At 37.0% G+C, this 15,397-nt stretch overlaps 3 protein-coding genes across 3 annotated transcripts; 2 read left to right on the forward strand and 1 right to left on the reverse strand.

Moving 5' to 3' along the window:
• The first annotated feature begins 4,576 nt into the window (after positions 1-4,576).
• LOC143584734 (pyrophosphate-energized membrane proton pump 3) lies at positions 4,577-9,536 on the forward strand. The gene is made up of 12 exons (XM_077066713.1): positions 4,577-4,782; positions 4,894-5,045; positions 5,136-5,283; positions 5,351-5,483; positions 6,308-6,480; positions 7,179-7,299; positions 7,725-7,912; positions 7,990-8,592; positions 8,653-8,808; positions 8,896-9,007; positions 9,119-9,338; positions 9,406-9,536. Exons 1-12 carry the CDS (start codon positions 4,579-4,581, stop codon positions 9,503-9,505), a joined length of 2,310 nt encoding a protein of 769 aa, XP_076922828.1. The 5' UTR covers positions 4,577-4,578; the 3' UTR covers positions 9,506-9,536.
• Positions 9,537-9,874: 338 nt separating this feature from the next.
• LOC143584738 (uncharacterized protein At3g52155, chloroplastic-like) lies at positions 9,875-12,051 on the forward strand. Its single transcript, XM_077066717.1, has 4 exons — positions 9,875-10,058; positions 10,128-10,410; positions 11,711-11,828; positions 11,909-12,051. Exons 1-4 carry the CDS (start codon positions 9,875-9,877, stop codon positions 11,972-11,974), a joined length of 651 nt encoding a protein of 216 aa, XP_076922832.1. The 3' UTR covers positions 11,975-12,051.
• Positions 12,052-14,012: 1,961 nt separating this feature from the next.
• Positions 14,013-14,850, reverse strand: LOC143584747 (putative serine/threonine protein phosphatase 2A regulatory subunit B''gamma). The gene is made up of 4 exons (XM_077066723.1): positions 14,717-14,850; positions 14,506-14,631; positions 14,279-14,420; positions 14,013-14,190 (listed from the first exon to the last, which is right to left on the reverse strand). Exons 1-3 carry the CDS (start codon positions 14,822-14,824, stop codon positions 14,280-14,282), a joined length of 375 nt encoding a protein of 124 aa, XP_076922838.1. The 5' UTR covers positions 14,825-14,850; the 3' UTR covers positions 14,013-14,190; position 14,279.
• Between the last annotated feature and the right edge of the window lie 547 nt (positions 14,851-15,397).

The raw sequence follows: 15,397 nt of genomic DNA on the forward strand, positions 1-15,397 counted from the left end.
CCATCCACAGTGCCGAAATTGTTTTCTTCGAGAAGATAATTCGTATTCCGATTGCCGATGGTCAAACCCTTCGTGTTATTGGTGAAAAGCCTTCTCCTTCGAGTCTTAACCTCATAACGTGTTTTCAAGCCCAAACATACTTGCGCAAGAAGTATGTAGCGTTCGTGGCTCACGTTGTTGAAAAGAAGGAGAAAAAGATTGAAGACATTCCGGTTGTTCGTGACTATCCCGAAGTGTTTCCCGATGATGTTTCTGGTCTTCCCCCCGTTCGAGAAGTCGAGTTCCGCATTGATCTTGTGCCTGGTGCAACTCCGATTGCGAAGGCTCCTTACCGTCTTGCACCCTCTGAGATGCAAGAATTGTCTACCCAACTCCAAGAACTTTCGAAAAAAGGGTTCATTCGCCCTAGTTCGTCTCCATGGGGCGCACCCGTTTTGTTCGTCAAGAAGAAAGATGGTTCCTTCCGTATGTGTATCGACTACCGCGAGCTCAACAAGCTTACGGTCAAGAATCGTTACCCCTTGCCTCGCATCGACGATCTCTTCGATCAACTTTAAGGAGCTTCTTGCTTCTCCAAGATTGATCTTCGTTCGGGTTATCATCAACTACGCGTGCATGAAGATGATGTACCCAATACCGCCTTTCGGACTCGATACGGACATTACGAGGCATGTATGGTTGACAGGGCATGCATGGTTGTATGGTTAAACGAGACAAAGGGATCAGACCCTAATAATATCTGAGATTGTGATAGAAGGGACCAGACCCTAATAATATTTGAGATAGTAGGGATCAAACCCTAATAATATCTGAGATCAAAGGGACCGGACCCTATTAATATCTGGGATAGAAGGGATCAAACCCTCGCAAATATCTGAGATTGAGGGACCATACCCAAATAATATCCGAGATAGTAGAAGTAGCATAGTTTACAGTATACCTTAGGAAAGTAGTAAAGAAGATGTGTAAATATGTACGTATGAACGTAAAGTGTATATGAATGAGTTATAGCAAGTAAAGTACGAAATACGTATCTTCGGACGCGTATAAGTATGGACATGAATGTATTGTATGTTAATTGATTAACTAGAACTCACTCAGCGTAGCTGACTTTTAGTATGCACGCAGGTGAGTAGGATGAGACAGGTGGCTTGAGAGAGACACATGGCTGATAAAGGAAGACTGGCATTGAAGGAAAGAAGAGACACGTGTTATTTATATTTTATGTTTAAGACTTATGTTCTTTCTGTTTAAGACAAGTACTTATGTTATATAAGAATGATTGACGTTTATGTTCCGCGAAATGTTTTAATTAACTCTGATTTTACGAATTATGTGAATGAGTAAATCCAACCAGCGAGAAAGTATGGCACCCGGGTCGGGGGGCCTTACAAGTTGCGTAGTTGAACAAACCACAGGTACCAAAATGACACTTAACTCTTCTTTTTTATTCTTGTAATATCCTGAACTAATCTTGGATCTTGAATGAAATATGAAAGAAGAAGAAGAGAGGTTTGTGCGTGTACAGGAGGTGTGTATGTATGTCTAATGTTGAAGATGGTGAAATGAGAATGTTTAGGGTTTTAAGAAGGTTTATGGGTTTAAATACTTTAGGCTCATGAACTTTAGATCCGTAATCATTCTCAAGTCCATACAACAATTCTAATAGAAACTGAATATGAAATTGAATTAGGAAGTATAAGAATGATGAAAACAACGTGTAAGCTATATTGTATTGAAGAAGATAGGATCTACAATGGATAACTAACCACCGAAGTGGTCCCGGGCTATGCCCCTCTCATGCTAATGCAACGAGCCTAACAAAATTTCTATTATCTCTTCCCCTTTTCTCAATGACTATTGATCCTTACTGATATAGAAATTACACTTACCCCTTCACACAATAACAAATGACTATTAAGTATTAAGTATCTATCTACCTATACTAATAAAATAAAATAATTTAGACACATGGCATTCTGAGGTTAATCCTCACTATCAAATTCCCGCCTAAATTACTTCTCTTCTATTGATGGAAAAGAAAAAATATATTGGTTCTAAATATAGTATTGATTATAAATTCAACATACCGTATTAATTGGTCAATCTCCATTAATTAAAATATTAATGCTATAAATTATATTGTTAACATACTTAATATAAAAAAATATTAATATACATAATAATTGCATGTCATAAAGATATTTTCTTTAAATTAAAATGTATATAAAAAAAAATTGTGTTTAAAGAGTACACAAACATTTAATTTTTGTGACATCTTCGTATTGAAGAAAACTATAATAATTTTGTTTACTTTTTACAAATATCCAATGTTTAATTAGTCTTAAAAATCATAGACAAATTTTTCATTTTTTATATTTAGAATAAGAATACTGTGATAGTTGAACAACAGTGTGTTTATAAGGACATCATAAAAGCTGTTAAAAAAGGAAAATCTGGTGTATTTTTTGGTTTATGATTTAGGGTTTAGGATATGGGGTAAAAATCATTTTTGATAAAGGCTTTAACTACATCATTCAGATATAAAAACCTCATTGTTTTAAATATTGCTTCCAGTGGTATTGCTTCAATATTGCATACTGATGTTAGAACAACCCATTCTAAATTTAAAATTCAAATACATTTGATGATATAAAGCGACTATATTTGTAATATATTTTTTGTATTAATTATCATTTATTTTATTTATATTAAAATATTCATTGTAATACATTAACTTAGATCTTGTAATCTACGGATTTCTAAAGCTAGTTAAGTAATAAACTATAAAATATGTAAGTCTAACGCTCCGCCCCAAAATTAAAAAATAAAGGTGGATGAATATAATTTATTAATTTCTGATATGATTTAAAAAGCAAAGCGAATAATAATAATAATAAAAATAATAGTAGCTCCTGATCCTGGTTGTTGTTGTTGTTCTGAGCCCTATTTGTTGATCAAATTATACTTGACGACGACTGCTTCCGATTGCCGATCATCATCAGGTAATCTAATCCTATCGATCTCTCTGTCTGTGTATATTGATTTGTTGATCAACTGAAGCATTGTCATTATTGTATACGTTTTCCCCGATCTAGCGACTTGACTGACTGACTGACTGACTGACTCTTTCATGTATACGCCGCAACGCAAGGTTAGGCTAGGTCAGGTCTGGTCTGCTGCTTCCCTTCTGCCTGCCTTCTGCCTTCTGAGTTCGCCACCGCCGTCCGCGCGCCGCTCGTGGCTCGTCCACGGTCCACCGCAAGGTAATTGTTTATTTGCTCTACCTTTGTGTTGTTAAACATAGTTCAAGGATGAAAGATTATAAAATTAGGGTTTGTAATTGTGAATTGGGGATTTGAGGAAATTAGTCGATTAAGCTTGTAATTGGTATTGTATGGTGAAATTTTACTCTCACTTGCCCTATTGAATATTCTTAATTAGGTAAATCATTATGGATATTTTAGGTCTAGTTTTTTTTTAATGGCAAGAACAATCGTTTTGAATGAATGAAAAAAAATTAGATATATAAATGCCATATTGTTTGATCCGACCACCCAAACCGAACCACCGACACGGCCCGAACCACCGACACGAACCGAATCGCGGACCCTAAAATTTTTGGGTCCGTGACTTCGGTCACCGCCATGGCGAAGCCCAAGCTTTGCCACTGGCTGCGCCGAGGCTATTTCGGTTCGGTACCAAATCAGTTCTATTTTGGTTCGATTGATAACCATTTTTCATCTGCATCTCTACGAGCAGGTCAATTTAGGTGATGCTTCATCTTAGAGTACACTATATTATTGTATATTTGTTAAAACATACATGAGTTGACAAAACTACAAACGGGTCAATGCAGTTGGTTTTTGGGCTCTGTTTCAGTGTTTTGTTTGGTTTAGTATTAATAAATTGGTATCTGTTTTGTTTGGTTTTGAATTAATAAATTGCCCATTCAAAAAGATATACATGCTCTGTTAATTGACTGCTCACGTTTAAAAAGTTGCATATGGGTTCCAAAGATAAATATGGACATCAGCTTGCTTTGATTAATTTGCAAGACATTTAATTGTTATGTTCAATTAAATTTAAGGTTTTAGCATGTTAGAACATGGAGACTAGTTTGAGACTACAAAGGTTGGAGAGTGTAACCACAATTAGAGAAACTGGTAATGGAGAATGGAAATTAATGTATTTTTATTTTAATTTTACCTAAGGGTATAATGGTAAAATTATAACTTTCTTTTCTTTTCCATCCAACTAGGGAACGCATAAAATGTTTACTTTCCTTTCCTTTTCATTAAACTAGGGAACACGAAATAATAACACTATTTTTTAAATGAAACTCGGGAACAGGGTGTTAGTTTAGAGAAGGAGGGAAGTTGTTGCAATGGATGATGCCATGGAAACTGGCAGTTTGCCTCTTTACCAAGACCGACCCAGGACCACCTTCCCTGACATGCGCACCAAACCTACCATGCCTCTGGTATTATTCATACATGCATAATCATCATCATCTGTATTATATTATACTATAAATAATAATAATAATCATAATTCATAAACCTGCTGCTGCTGCAGATGTTCCGATTTCTCATGAAAATGAATGTGCGCCTTCTTTTTGTGCTTCTCTTTTTGGGCTTTGGAGCTATTTTTTATGTTGGTGCTAGCACCTCACCCATCGTTGTCTGTGTCTTCTCAATTTGCATCATCAGCTTCCTCCTATCTATATATCTCGCTAATTGGGTACTTGCCAAGGATGAAGGACCTCCTGAGATGCTTCAGGTACTCAACACTCTATATGCTCAATTAATATATTTAACATGGATGGATGTTTGTTTAGTCTACTAACTTAAAACTCAAAGCCTTTTGCTGATATTCACTTTTGTATGTTAGATATCAGATGCAATACGCGATGGAGCTGAGGGTTTCTTTAAGACCCAGTATGGATCTATCTCTAAGATGGCATTTTTGCTAGCATTGGTGATCTTTGGCATATATATGTTTCGTAGTACAACTCCTCAACAAGAATCATCAGGCTTAGGGAGGTGATGAGAATGTCAATGCTGATTCTCCTTTATCATGCGTGTTTTGTATCTTTCGTGTTGAAGTTGTTGACCAGGGCAATGCTGATGCAGGTTAACTTCTGCATCTATCACTGTCTTCTCTTTTCTTTTAGGAGCTGTATGTTCTGGTATGGCTGGCTATGTTGGCATGTGGGTCTCTGTGCGTGCTAATGTCCGTGTTTCAAGTGCAGCAAGACGGTCTGCAAGAGAGGCTCTGCAGGTTCTCTTGTTCCATTTCTGCATAATCTTTTTCAGGTAGGTATTCCACTGACACTTTTTTTGCTCAGATAGCTGTTCGTGCTGGTGGTTTCTCAGCCTTGGTGGTTGTTGGCATGGCTGTAATTGGTGTTGCCATCCTTTATGCGACATTCTATGTTTGGTTGGGAGTGGACTCGCCAGGCTCAATGAAGGTTACTGACTGTGAGTGTCAACTTCTTCTAATGGATTATAACATTAGTTGATGCACCTGTGCATTTATTATGGAGTCCGTGTCTCAAAGTATTCATTGACTGTTTGGAAATTTTAACTCCTCATGTAGATGACATGGCATCCCATTGCTAATGTTGCACAAATAGGTCTGTTTCTAAAATAGGTGTGTGAAGTGTTAAGTTTTAGAAAGGACATTTTCCTTGGCTTAGGGTCAGCTTTTGCACCCCAAGGCTCTCAAATAAAAAAAAAAAGAGTTATTTACACAAAAAGTCAATGTGGTTTGGGCCTAGTCACGGGCCTAAGTTCTTCAAAGAGTTGCATGTTTGAGTTATTTGGTTTTTATTTTGTGCAAGTTTGGGTTCCAGCCCTAACTTCCATTAAAGTTTGTGTTAAGTTTGGGAAAAATGACAGTAATATTCTTTTGAGAGACTACTTGTGTAATCACATAACTCAAATATGCAACTTTTTTAAACCTATACCCCAAAGGTGTGACAAGGGCCAAACCACAGGCACCATTTGTGATTCTATAAAAATAACTATAAATACTAACGATTTTGGCTTTGCTGTGTCTGGTGTCAAGTTTTGCAAGGTGATATGTATATATATATATAATATGTGTGTGCGTGTGTGTGTGCATATATATATTTTGGTGAGGTGGATTTGGCAGAATCTTGCTGTCAAAAAGTAGCCATGTTAAACTTTGCTGCAGTCACTGGTTTTTTTGTATAATTATCAGTTCTTACTAGGAAATCTGTTATTCTTGTCATCTGATCTAAAACAAAAATACATTAACATTTGTAACAATGTGTCCTCAGTGCCTCTTCTTCTTGTGGGATATGGTTTTGGAGCTTCATTCGTAGCCCTTTTTGCTCAGTTGGGTGGTGGAATATACACGAAAGCTGCTGATGTTGGTGCTGATCTTGTTGGAAAAGTAGAGCAGGGAATACCCGAAGATGATCCTCGAAACCCTGCTGTCATTGCTGATCTGGTATACATTTCTTACTTAGTTTTTTGCTTATTGAATAGAAATACATGTGAATGAAATACCAAACAGCTTGAGCTTCAGTTTGCCATATCGGTTCTGGTGCAAATTATAATATGGAATCACAAAAATAAGATGGAGTGTTAAAATAAACAAAAAGAAAGAGGCCACCAACACAAACCACTTGACTGCCTCCCACTCCCTTTCTCTGCATGTTTATATTTCCACAGTGACTGTAAGGTTTTTTCAATGATTTGTGACTAGTAAAGTATTGCTTAAGTTGCCCTAGAAAGTTATTGAGGAAGGAGACTTCTAGTTTACAGTGTATCTGCTAGTTTGCCAGCTCAGATTTTCCTTTATTGTGGTGTTCTTTGTTTTATTTATTACCACTTCTTTTGATAGTAAGGGGAGGTTTGGCAGTTTCTTTAGGGAGCTCCAAGCGCATCCTGGTATGAATCTAAGTTGACCTCACGGTTTGTCTTGAATCAACAAATCTGTGAACGGTGTCTTTTATGCAAGTATTTTCTGAATTCAATTGCTTGGATCTTAACTGCAGCAATGCGTACCCACTTTCGGTTTCTCATATATTTGATTATCATTATTTGTGTCTGACTTATTAGTCTAGCTTGTGAAAATGCATATTATTTTTCTTATCATGATGATTATTTTGATCTAATTGATTTATGTTTCTTTTGTCATACAAGGTTGGAGATAATGTTGGTGATTGTGCAGCTAGAGGAGCTGATCTATTTGAGAGCATAGCTGCAGAGATAATCAGTGCTATGATACTTGGTGGAACCATGGCTCAGCGCTGCAAAATTGAAGGTAAATCATCTGGTTCTCTACAATTGTAGTTGATTCCTAAGTCTCTGAAATTATGCGTTTATAATCAGTTAAAGAGCGTTGTTCATGGTATCTTCTAGACTTGCTCTTTGTCAGCAGCATATGTTTCTTCAACTCTGTGCAGTTGTTTGTTAGTTAACTAGATTAGTGTTCTACCTCTATCTCTATGATATTGGAAAACATTTTCATATGAGGCAAATTGAGAGTTGAGACACGCTAACTTTTCTGATCTGCTACTGCTGATAACTTTTCAATGTTATAGCTCATGACAGGGAGCTAAAGTTAGTTGCTTAATTTGTAGTTAGATAATGAATAACTTTAGTATTGTGGTTCTATATTGCAACATATGCATGTTTTTCTTACATTATGTTATGTGATCAGTCAATCATCTGTCTATGAACATGCAGATCCATCCGGTTTCATCTTGTTTCCTCTAGTCATCCATTCATTTGATCTCATAATATCGTCAGTGGGAATATTTTCAATACGTGGCACACGTGATCCTGGAGTGATTGGTGTTATGGAGGATCCTATGACGATACTTCAGAAAGGATATTCTGTTACAATAATTTTAGCGGTTGTTACTTTTGGTTTGGTAAGTGACTTGAAGCATGCTGCTGTTTTCTGTTGTTTGCTACAGCTTATAAAATTGTTTGTTGCGTATACATGTAGTCTACACGGTGGATGCTGTACACAGAACAAGCTCCTTCTGCTTGGTTGAATTTTGCCCTGTGTGGTTTGGTAGGAATCATGACAGCTTACATTTTCGTATGGATTACTCAGTATTATACTGACTATAAACACGAGCCTGTACGCAAGTTAGCTCTTTCAAGCTCAACAGGCCATGGGACTAACATAATTGCGGGCATTAGCTTGGGTCTAGAGTCTACCGCTCTTCCTGTCCTTGTGATAAGCGTGTCTATTGTTTTGGCTTTCTGGTTGGGGCAAACCTCGGGGTTAGTTGATGATGCCGGGAATCCGACAGGTGGGCTGTTTGGGACGGCAGTTGCAACAATGGGCATGCTTAGTACTGCGGCCTATGTTCTCACTATGGATATGTTTGGCCCAATAGCTGATAATGCTGGTGGAATTGTTGAGATGAGTCAGCAGCCTGAAAGCGTTCGGGAGATCACTGATGTTTTGGATGCAGCTGGTAACACAACGAAAGCAACCACAAAAGGGTTTGCCATTGGATCTGCTGCACTTGCATCTTTTCTTTTATTCAGTGCGTATATGGATGAAGTAGCATCATTTGCTCACACCTCATTTACACAGGTAGGTAATTTCTGATTGGCTTCTTGTGGTGTGGATCAAGTGCTTAATCATCATTTGCAGGTTGACATTGCCATTCCAGAAGTATTTGTTGGTGGATTGTTGGGGTCCATGCTTATATTTCTTTTCAGTGCGTGGGCCTGTGCTGCAGTTGGCCGCACCGCCCAAGAGGTTGTTAACGAAGTAAGAAGACAGTTTATTGAGAGGCCAGGCATCATGGTACGTCAAACAGATTTTTTTTTTTTTTTAACGCAGCCAGATATTACTTTATTCTTTTATGAGATTCTCCTATGTTTATGTTTATAGGACTTCAAAGACAAACCAGATTATGGGAGATGTGTCGCAATTGTCGCCTCTGCTTCTCTGAGGGAGATGATAAAGCCTGGAGCCTTGGCCATTGTATCACCTATATTTGTTGGTATAGCAAATCACACTATTTAAATGACGATATATATATATATATATATATATATATATGTATATAGTGTTGTTCATGTTGAACATTTTTTGTTGTTTGTTTTCCAAACAGGCATTCTGTTTCGGATTCTGGGTTACTACACAGGGCATCCTTTACTTGGGGCTAAAGTGGTGGCCGCCATGTTGATGTTTGCTACGGTTTCTGGTATTCTGATGGCTCTTTTCCTCAACACTGCTGGTGGTGCCTGGGATAATGCTAAGAAATATATCGAGACGGGGGCTCTTGGAGGCAAAGGAAGTGACAGCCACAAAGCAGCAGTTACTGGTGATACGTAAGTCTCCATCCATAAAATATCTTTATCTTTTTTCCATTTCTAACCCTTGTTATTATTACAACAGTGTAGGTGACCCCTTCAAAGACACAGCTGGGCCTTCCCTGCATGTTCTTATCAAGATGCTTGCAACGATAACGTTGGTGATGGCGCCAGTCTTTCTGTGATCAACACAGGGGTAGTAATGAGAGCTTTTTTTTTTTTTTTAACTTGCTGTACTTGAAGCAAAATGCATGTGAAAGATGGCTCTTATTTTTCATTTCCTTTTTGTTTAAATTAACATATTGTATAATTATGGTATCGTATTATATAATATTTTCCGACAAGACCCGACCGGCTTAAAAAATTTATCGCTTGGTTGTGTGAAATTTGAATACCAAAAAAGGTGTATCCATGGGAAAAAAAATTGTGGATCCGCCACATTGGGTTCACAAGCAGACTGTGTTGTGGTAAATTGAATTGAAATAAAAAGAAAGCACACACAAACACCCCAAGACCAGGAAGGAAGAAATAAAACCTAATCCCCTTCCTTTACAATGGTAACTGCAACGCCAACGGTGGTGTGTAGCAGCAGCAGCTGCCGGCTGTCTTGGTTTAAGAAGCGCAGACCACAACCGGTGAAGAGTAGTAGTAGTAGTAGTAGTGCTTCACTTCCACCTCGACGCTTGATTTTACTTCGTCACGCTAAGACTTGTTGGGAGGATTATCGATCCCTCAAAGGTATTAATTAATTAATTATATAGCCCTAGCCTTAGATCTACTCTACTTTTACTTACTTGGCATATATAGACCATGATCGTCCTTTGAGTAAAGATGGACAAGCTGATGTGATACAACTTACTTACAACCTCCAACACCTCGGTTGGATTCCGCAACTTATATTATCGAGTGACGCCACACGAACAAGGCAGACTCTTCAAATCATGCAGCAGCAGCAGCTGCGCGCCTTCTTGGAAGCTGAGGTACACTTTCTCTCAAGCTTTTACTCTGTTGCGGCAATGGATGGCCAGACTGCTCATCACCTCCAACGAGCTATCTGTAAATATGCTACAGACGACATGCTTACAGTTATGTGAGTCACTTATTTGCTGCTATTCTTTCTATGGATCTAACTTAACTTGGTCTCTAAAATGAATCAACCCTGCCTGCCTATAGATATTGTACCCAGTGACAGACAATCTTTGCTACAAATGATTGTATGGCCAGCAGCGGCTGAACGAACATATTCAAGTTACCTCTTTTTCTTGACTTGCCTGTTTGTTATTCCCTCTCTCATACTGCCTTAAGTACATAGCAAGGAACTAGAAGATTCACTTTAACTTCTTCTTTTTATATCTTCTCCTTGGATGATTAACTCAAAAATACCTTCAAAGGTAAGCTTACCAGTTCCAGATACAACTATGACTGATCCTGACCAACTCTCAGACAAAGAGGATGATGACATTCGCAATGCTTGAATCTCATCATCAAATTTAATGTTAGCATCAAACGAGATTAAATGGAGTTCAATTCATTTAACAGACGCACCTTTTTTCATCTTTGGAATTAAATTTGGTGGCTTCTAGGAATGCAGTTGGTGGCAACACAAACACACACAATAGCAAAATAAAGAGACATGATAATTTAACGTTGTTCAGTCTAACCTGACCTACATATACGAGCTGCAGCTAGAGGGTATTTATTTATTAGGTGATGATGAATTACAAGTGCCTAGACATCTATATATAATACCAACCACCAGGAATTAGGGTTACCTAGCCAAGAAATCCATGTACCCTGCTAGGGTCGGATGTGTTATGCAATGGAGCTTGTGTATTATGGATGTGAAATTAAAGGGTGGATGTAAATGAATTGGACAAAAACCTTCAAACCAAACTTAAGAACAAATATTGTAATGTAGCAGCTGCTAATGTGTCAAAGTAGATAGAAAGGTTAAGAAGCCACTACTCTCATCTCTTAAGGAAATTAGGCCACCAAGATCAAAGGGAAGGGAAAGGAACATTTCACACCACCTACATCAAAGAAAATGAAGATTTTAAGAAGATATGGCCTCTCAGTCATCAAAACTACCTTACAAACTAGGAATTAATTCCCTTAATGTATTTACTAGGAACTTCTTAAGAAAAAACCTTTTCTAAGAAGCTTGTTTGTAGTGGCTGATAAGTTGGGAGGATAGAACAAATCAGGCTTGTTTAGCTGGAATCTAGGCTTCATTTCCATGTCAACTAACTCGTAAAATATTTTAATTAAACACAAAGAAACACACACATTTGCATGCATGCAATCAACTTATTGAATGATGGACTATTCCTTGAGAGAATTTACCGTCTCCAGATGTCAGTTATATTGCGGCTTGTTTCTTTCTTTCCCAGGTGTATGGGACATAATCGAGGCTGGGAAGAGGCAGCCTCGACCTTTTTTGGTGTCTCTGTAGAACTGAAGACTTGCAATGCTGCCTTGCTTGAAGCTGCTGGCAAATCATGGGAAGAGGTTAGCAGTTTCACCTTTATTATATATGATTGTGCAATGGCTGTATGTGTTACTCAACTACTGGTATCATTATATTGTAGGCATTTCTTTTGGCTGGAGATGGTGGCTGGAAGCTCCACCAAGCAGTCAAGCCAAATGTTAGTTAGCCCCTAGGCTAGGATTAATCTGTAAAGGTAACATACATACATACATACATACTTTTTGAAAGACTGTATGTACCATTAAGGAGAAAATCTTGAGTTTATTATATTTAACTCTCACATTTGTCAATCCTAAATTTGTATAAAGCTTGTCTGAGTTAAGCAAAGACAAAACTGAAGACCTGGTGCTTGGCTAGCTGAACCATAGTAACACTGTTCTGTATAACTAACTGATAACCAAACTGAAAGTTAACCATACCGATTGGTGTTACGTTTTCAATAACCAAATCTTCCACCGAGATTAACAATCACATATTTTAATAGGGCATTAAAATGTACATATGAATTGAATGTGGTCTATACATTCATGATTGCTTGGAATTATTATTAGGTTAGTGGATTGATTGTTTAAATGCTTTGATAATGTTAATAATTTATCAGCGATAGATAGCAGCGATGTGAGTTTTGTGTATATACATACATATACAGAAAGAAGAGATTTTTTCAAGAAAGAAGAGATTTTCATGGGTGCATAATAGTCGTGGTCATGTCAAATAATCTTTCCATTAACAAGTAGAGTTGGAATAAACCAGGAACATTAGGATGCTAACGGTACGTGATTAGGCATTTGGTTTCCTAGAGCACAACTTTGGTTGATGAAATTAAATAAATTCGAAACGTAATGTGCGTTTTTTGTGATTTTACATAACATAATTGTAAATGGAGCATGACAAGCGTAATAATAGGCTTGTAATTTGTAGGGATAAAAGGAGCCTAATGTATTTAACGCGTTCTAGTGGAAAGAGCTATTAACTACCGAAGGCACGCATGTTTGGGATTGAGTTTGAAAACGAGTTTTGTATAAAAGCAAACAAGTAAAAAAAAATAAAAGTTTTTTTTATTTTAGTTTTTGATAAGTAGATACTTTTGTTAAAAATGTATTGTTTGGCCTAGGAGTGGCAAATGTGACCCATGGGTTGAATGAGTTGTATTAAAATATATATAATGGGTCAAACTAAAAAAATAAAAGGATTGAAATGGGTCAAAACAGGTTGACAATTCTTGAGTTTTTTATTTTATTTTTTATTTTTTTTTATGGAATGAGAAAAATGTAGGAAACTTTCTAGTTTTTTTACTTTTTTATTTCGAGTTATGATTTTTTAATTATTTTTTTTAAATTTTTTAATGAAGGGTTTTTGAAATGGGTCAAAATGTTTTATGTATGTTTGAGTTAGTGAGGTGGTCCTTTTGTAGTTTTGATTCAAGATTGTACCTTTGGTTTCTGTTATGAGTTATGACATTTGAGTTTGAAAAGTTGCGTTTGATCATCGACATAACAAGTATTTGGATGACTTGTCGTGTTTTAGGTCGCTATTTTTAATGTTCGTTTGCAAATACGAGTAATATGTGGCTTGGTAACAGTTAAAACTAGTGACTCAGGCTCAAGTGATATTTTGTAACTAGTGTTCTGTTAACTGTTTTGTTCATCTTTTATTGACAATTAACAAACTTGTTTATATGTTTGGCTAGAGTACATTTTATGATTTTTTTTAACTTAAAACGGGTTAATCTAAAAAACGAGTTTATTAAATAGGTAGGTTATGATTATTTAAAAGTTTTAAAGTTTTCATAAAGGTGATTCAGCTAATCAGGTTTTGGGTTATTATATCTAACGCCCTTGTGTGTCTGGATTAGATTTGACACAAATCACTATATTGGTCATGCTCGGGTTAATAAATTCAACTTCTTTTTTCCCTAAATTTCCACATGCGACTCAATCTTTTGATGTTTCCCAATCATGTCAATTGATATACCAAAAATTAAATAAATACAAATATTAGACCAAAGCACCAGAAAACAGCTATTTCAAAGAGAGTAGAAATTAAAAACTGAAAGTTGAACTACAACCTCACCAATGCCACACTATTCCCATTAAAGTTTGATGCACAGATTGCAAATTAAAAATTTTTTTCTTAAAGACAACATATATTGAATGAAGCATAACAATTATTCAAATGAAAAATGCTAATAATAAGTTAAAGTTGCCAAAAACACTATTGCTTCAACTTAAAGTACCTGATATGCAACTGCAACTTCGTAGTCCGTTTCCAAAATCAAACTTACTATCTACTTTTACCCTCGGGTTCAGCATACTTGGTCGCTAAATCCACAAAAAGCTTCACATTCTTCGTGACTTAAATTCAAGAATTCTTCAATTTCACCTGCCATAAAAAACCAGACATGAATTAGTCGGCTAGGGTTTATGTTTATCTCTTTATATAACTTAAAAAATATATTTTTTTAAAGTACCTCAAAACGGGGCCTCGAGTGATTCATCCCACACATCTGCACTACCATTAGATGCATCTTCAGCATCTTCCTCCATTGATAGCCTAATATACTCCCGATGTGCAAACCGGTCCCACTCTGTTAATGTTGGATTCTCACGCTCCTGTTTTAAAAAATTATTAATATAACTTCTCAACATGAATTAGTTCAAATATAAATAAACCGACAATAAGTGATCGCTCATGTACCTGACGTATGAGAAACGGATCGCGAGTTTCAAAGGCCATGAATTTGTTAAGGTTAAAAAGAATATTGAAAACACCGCCAGCAAGTTTACTTCCTTTCAAGTCATGCAGGGTAAAATATCCCTCATCCTACATTCAAAAATGTGAAAAGTATATTAATATATAATCTATGATCTAAAAAACGGAAAATAAAAAATGAAAATGAAATTATTACCTTTGGGCCAATCATGTCAACAATCTGACATAATATGTCCTCGAAAAGGACGGGCTCTTGGGCCATACATTCCATCCTATGTAATTGTTCTTCGTAAAAGAATTGCATTTCATTTCTTGTAATTACACCGTTTCCATCCACAGTGCCGAAATTGTTTTCTTCGAGAAGATAATTCGTATTCCGATTGCCGATGGTCAAACCCTTCGTGTTATTGGTGAAAAGCCTTCTCCTTCGAGTCTTAACCTCATAACGTGTTTTCAAGCCCAAACATACTTGCGCAAGAAGTATGTAGCGTTCGTGGCTCACGTTGTTGAAAAGAAGGAGAAAAAGATTGAAGACATTCCGGTTGTTCGTGACTATCCCGAAGTGTTTCCCGATGATGTTTCTGGTCTTCCCCCCGTTCGAGAAGTCGAGTTCCGCATCGATCTTGTGCCTGGTGCAACTCCGATTGCGAAGGCTCCTTACCGTCTTGCACCCTCTGAGATGCAAGAATTGTCTACCCAACTCCAAGAACTTTCGAAAAAAGGGTTCATTCGCCCTAGTTCGTCTCCATGGGGCGCACCCGTTTTGTTCGTCAAGAAGAAAGATGGTTCCTTCCGTATGTGTATCGACTACCGCGAGCTCAACAAGCTTACGGTCAAGAATCGTTACCCCTTGCCTCGCATCGACGATCTCTTCGAT

Source organism: Bidens hawaiensis, unplaced genomic scaffold (genome assembly GCF_021521415.1).
Source record: "Bidens hawaiensis isolate Kalapana, Puna unplaced genomic scaffold, B.hawaiensis_p1.1 tig00033272_1, whole genome shotgun sequence".
NCBI classification, from domain to species: domain Eukaryota; kingdom Viridiplantae; phylum Streptophyta; class Magnoliopsida; order Asterales; family Asteraceae; genus Bidens; species Bidens hawaiensis.

What these genes read in the sequence shown, in the direction of transcription:
- LOC143584734 (XM_077066713.1), top strand. Translation starts at nt 4,579, where the DNA reads ATGTTCCGATTTCTCATGAAAATGAATGTGCGCCTTCTTTTTGTGCTT. An exon ending in CTGCAAGAGAGGCTCTGCAG is followed by an intron (nt 5,284 to 5,350) that starts GTTCTCTTGTTC and finishes TTTTTTGCTCAG; the next exon opens with ATAGCTGTTCGTGCTGGTGG. An exon ending in CGGTTGTTACTTTTGGTTTG is followed by an intron (nt 7,913 to 7,989) that starts GTAAGTGACTTG and finishes GTATACATGTAG; the next exon opens with TCTACACGGTGGATGCTGTA.
- LOC143584738 (XM_077066717.1), top strand. Translation starts at nt 9,875, where the DNA reads ATGGTAACTGCAACGCCAACGGTGGTGTGTAGCAGCAGCAGCTGCCGG. An exon ending in GGATTATCGATCCCTCAAAG is followed by an intron (nt 10,059 to 10,127) that starts GTATTAATTAAT and finishes TGGCATATATAG; the next exon opens with ACCATGATCGTCCTTTGAGT. An exon ending in GACGACATGCTTACAGTTAT is followed by an intron (nt 10,411 to 11,710) that starts GTGAGTCACTTA and finishes TTTCTTTCCCAG; the next exon opens with GTGTATGGGACATAATCGAG.
- LOC143584747 (XM_077066723.1), bottom strand. Translation starts at nt 14,824, where the DNA reads ATGCAATTCTTTTACGAAGAACAATTACATAGGATGGAATGTATGGCC. An exon ending in TTGACATGATTGGCCCAAAG is followed by an intron (nt 14,632 to 14,716) that starts GTAATAATTTCA and finishes TTTTGAATGTAG; the next exon opens with GATGAGGGATATTTTACCCT. An exon ending in ATCCGTTTCTCATACGTCAG is followed by an intron (nt 14,421 to 14,505) that starts GTACATGAGCGA and finishes TTTTTAAAACAG; the next exon opens with GAGCGTGAGAATCCAACATT.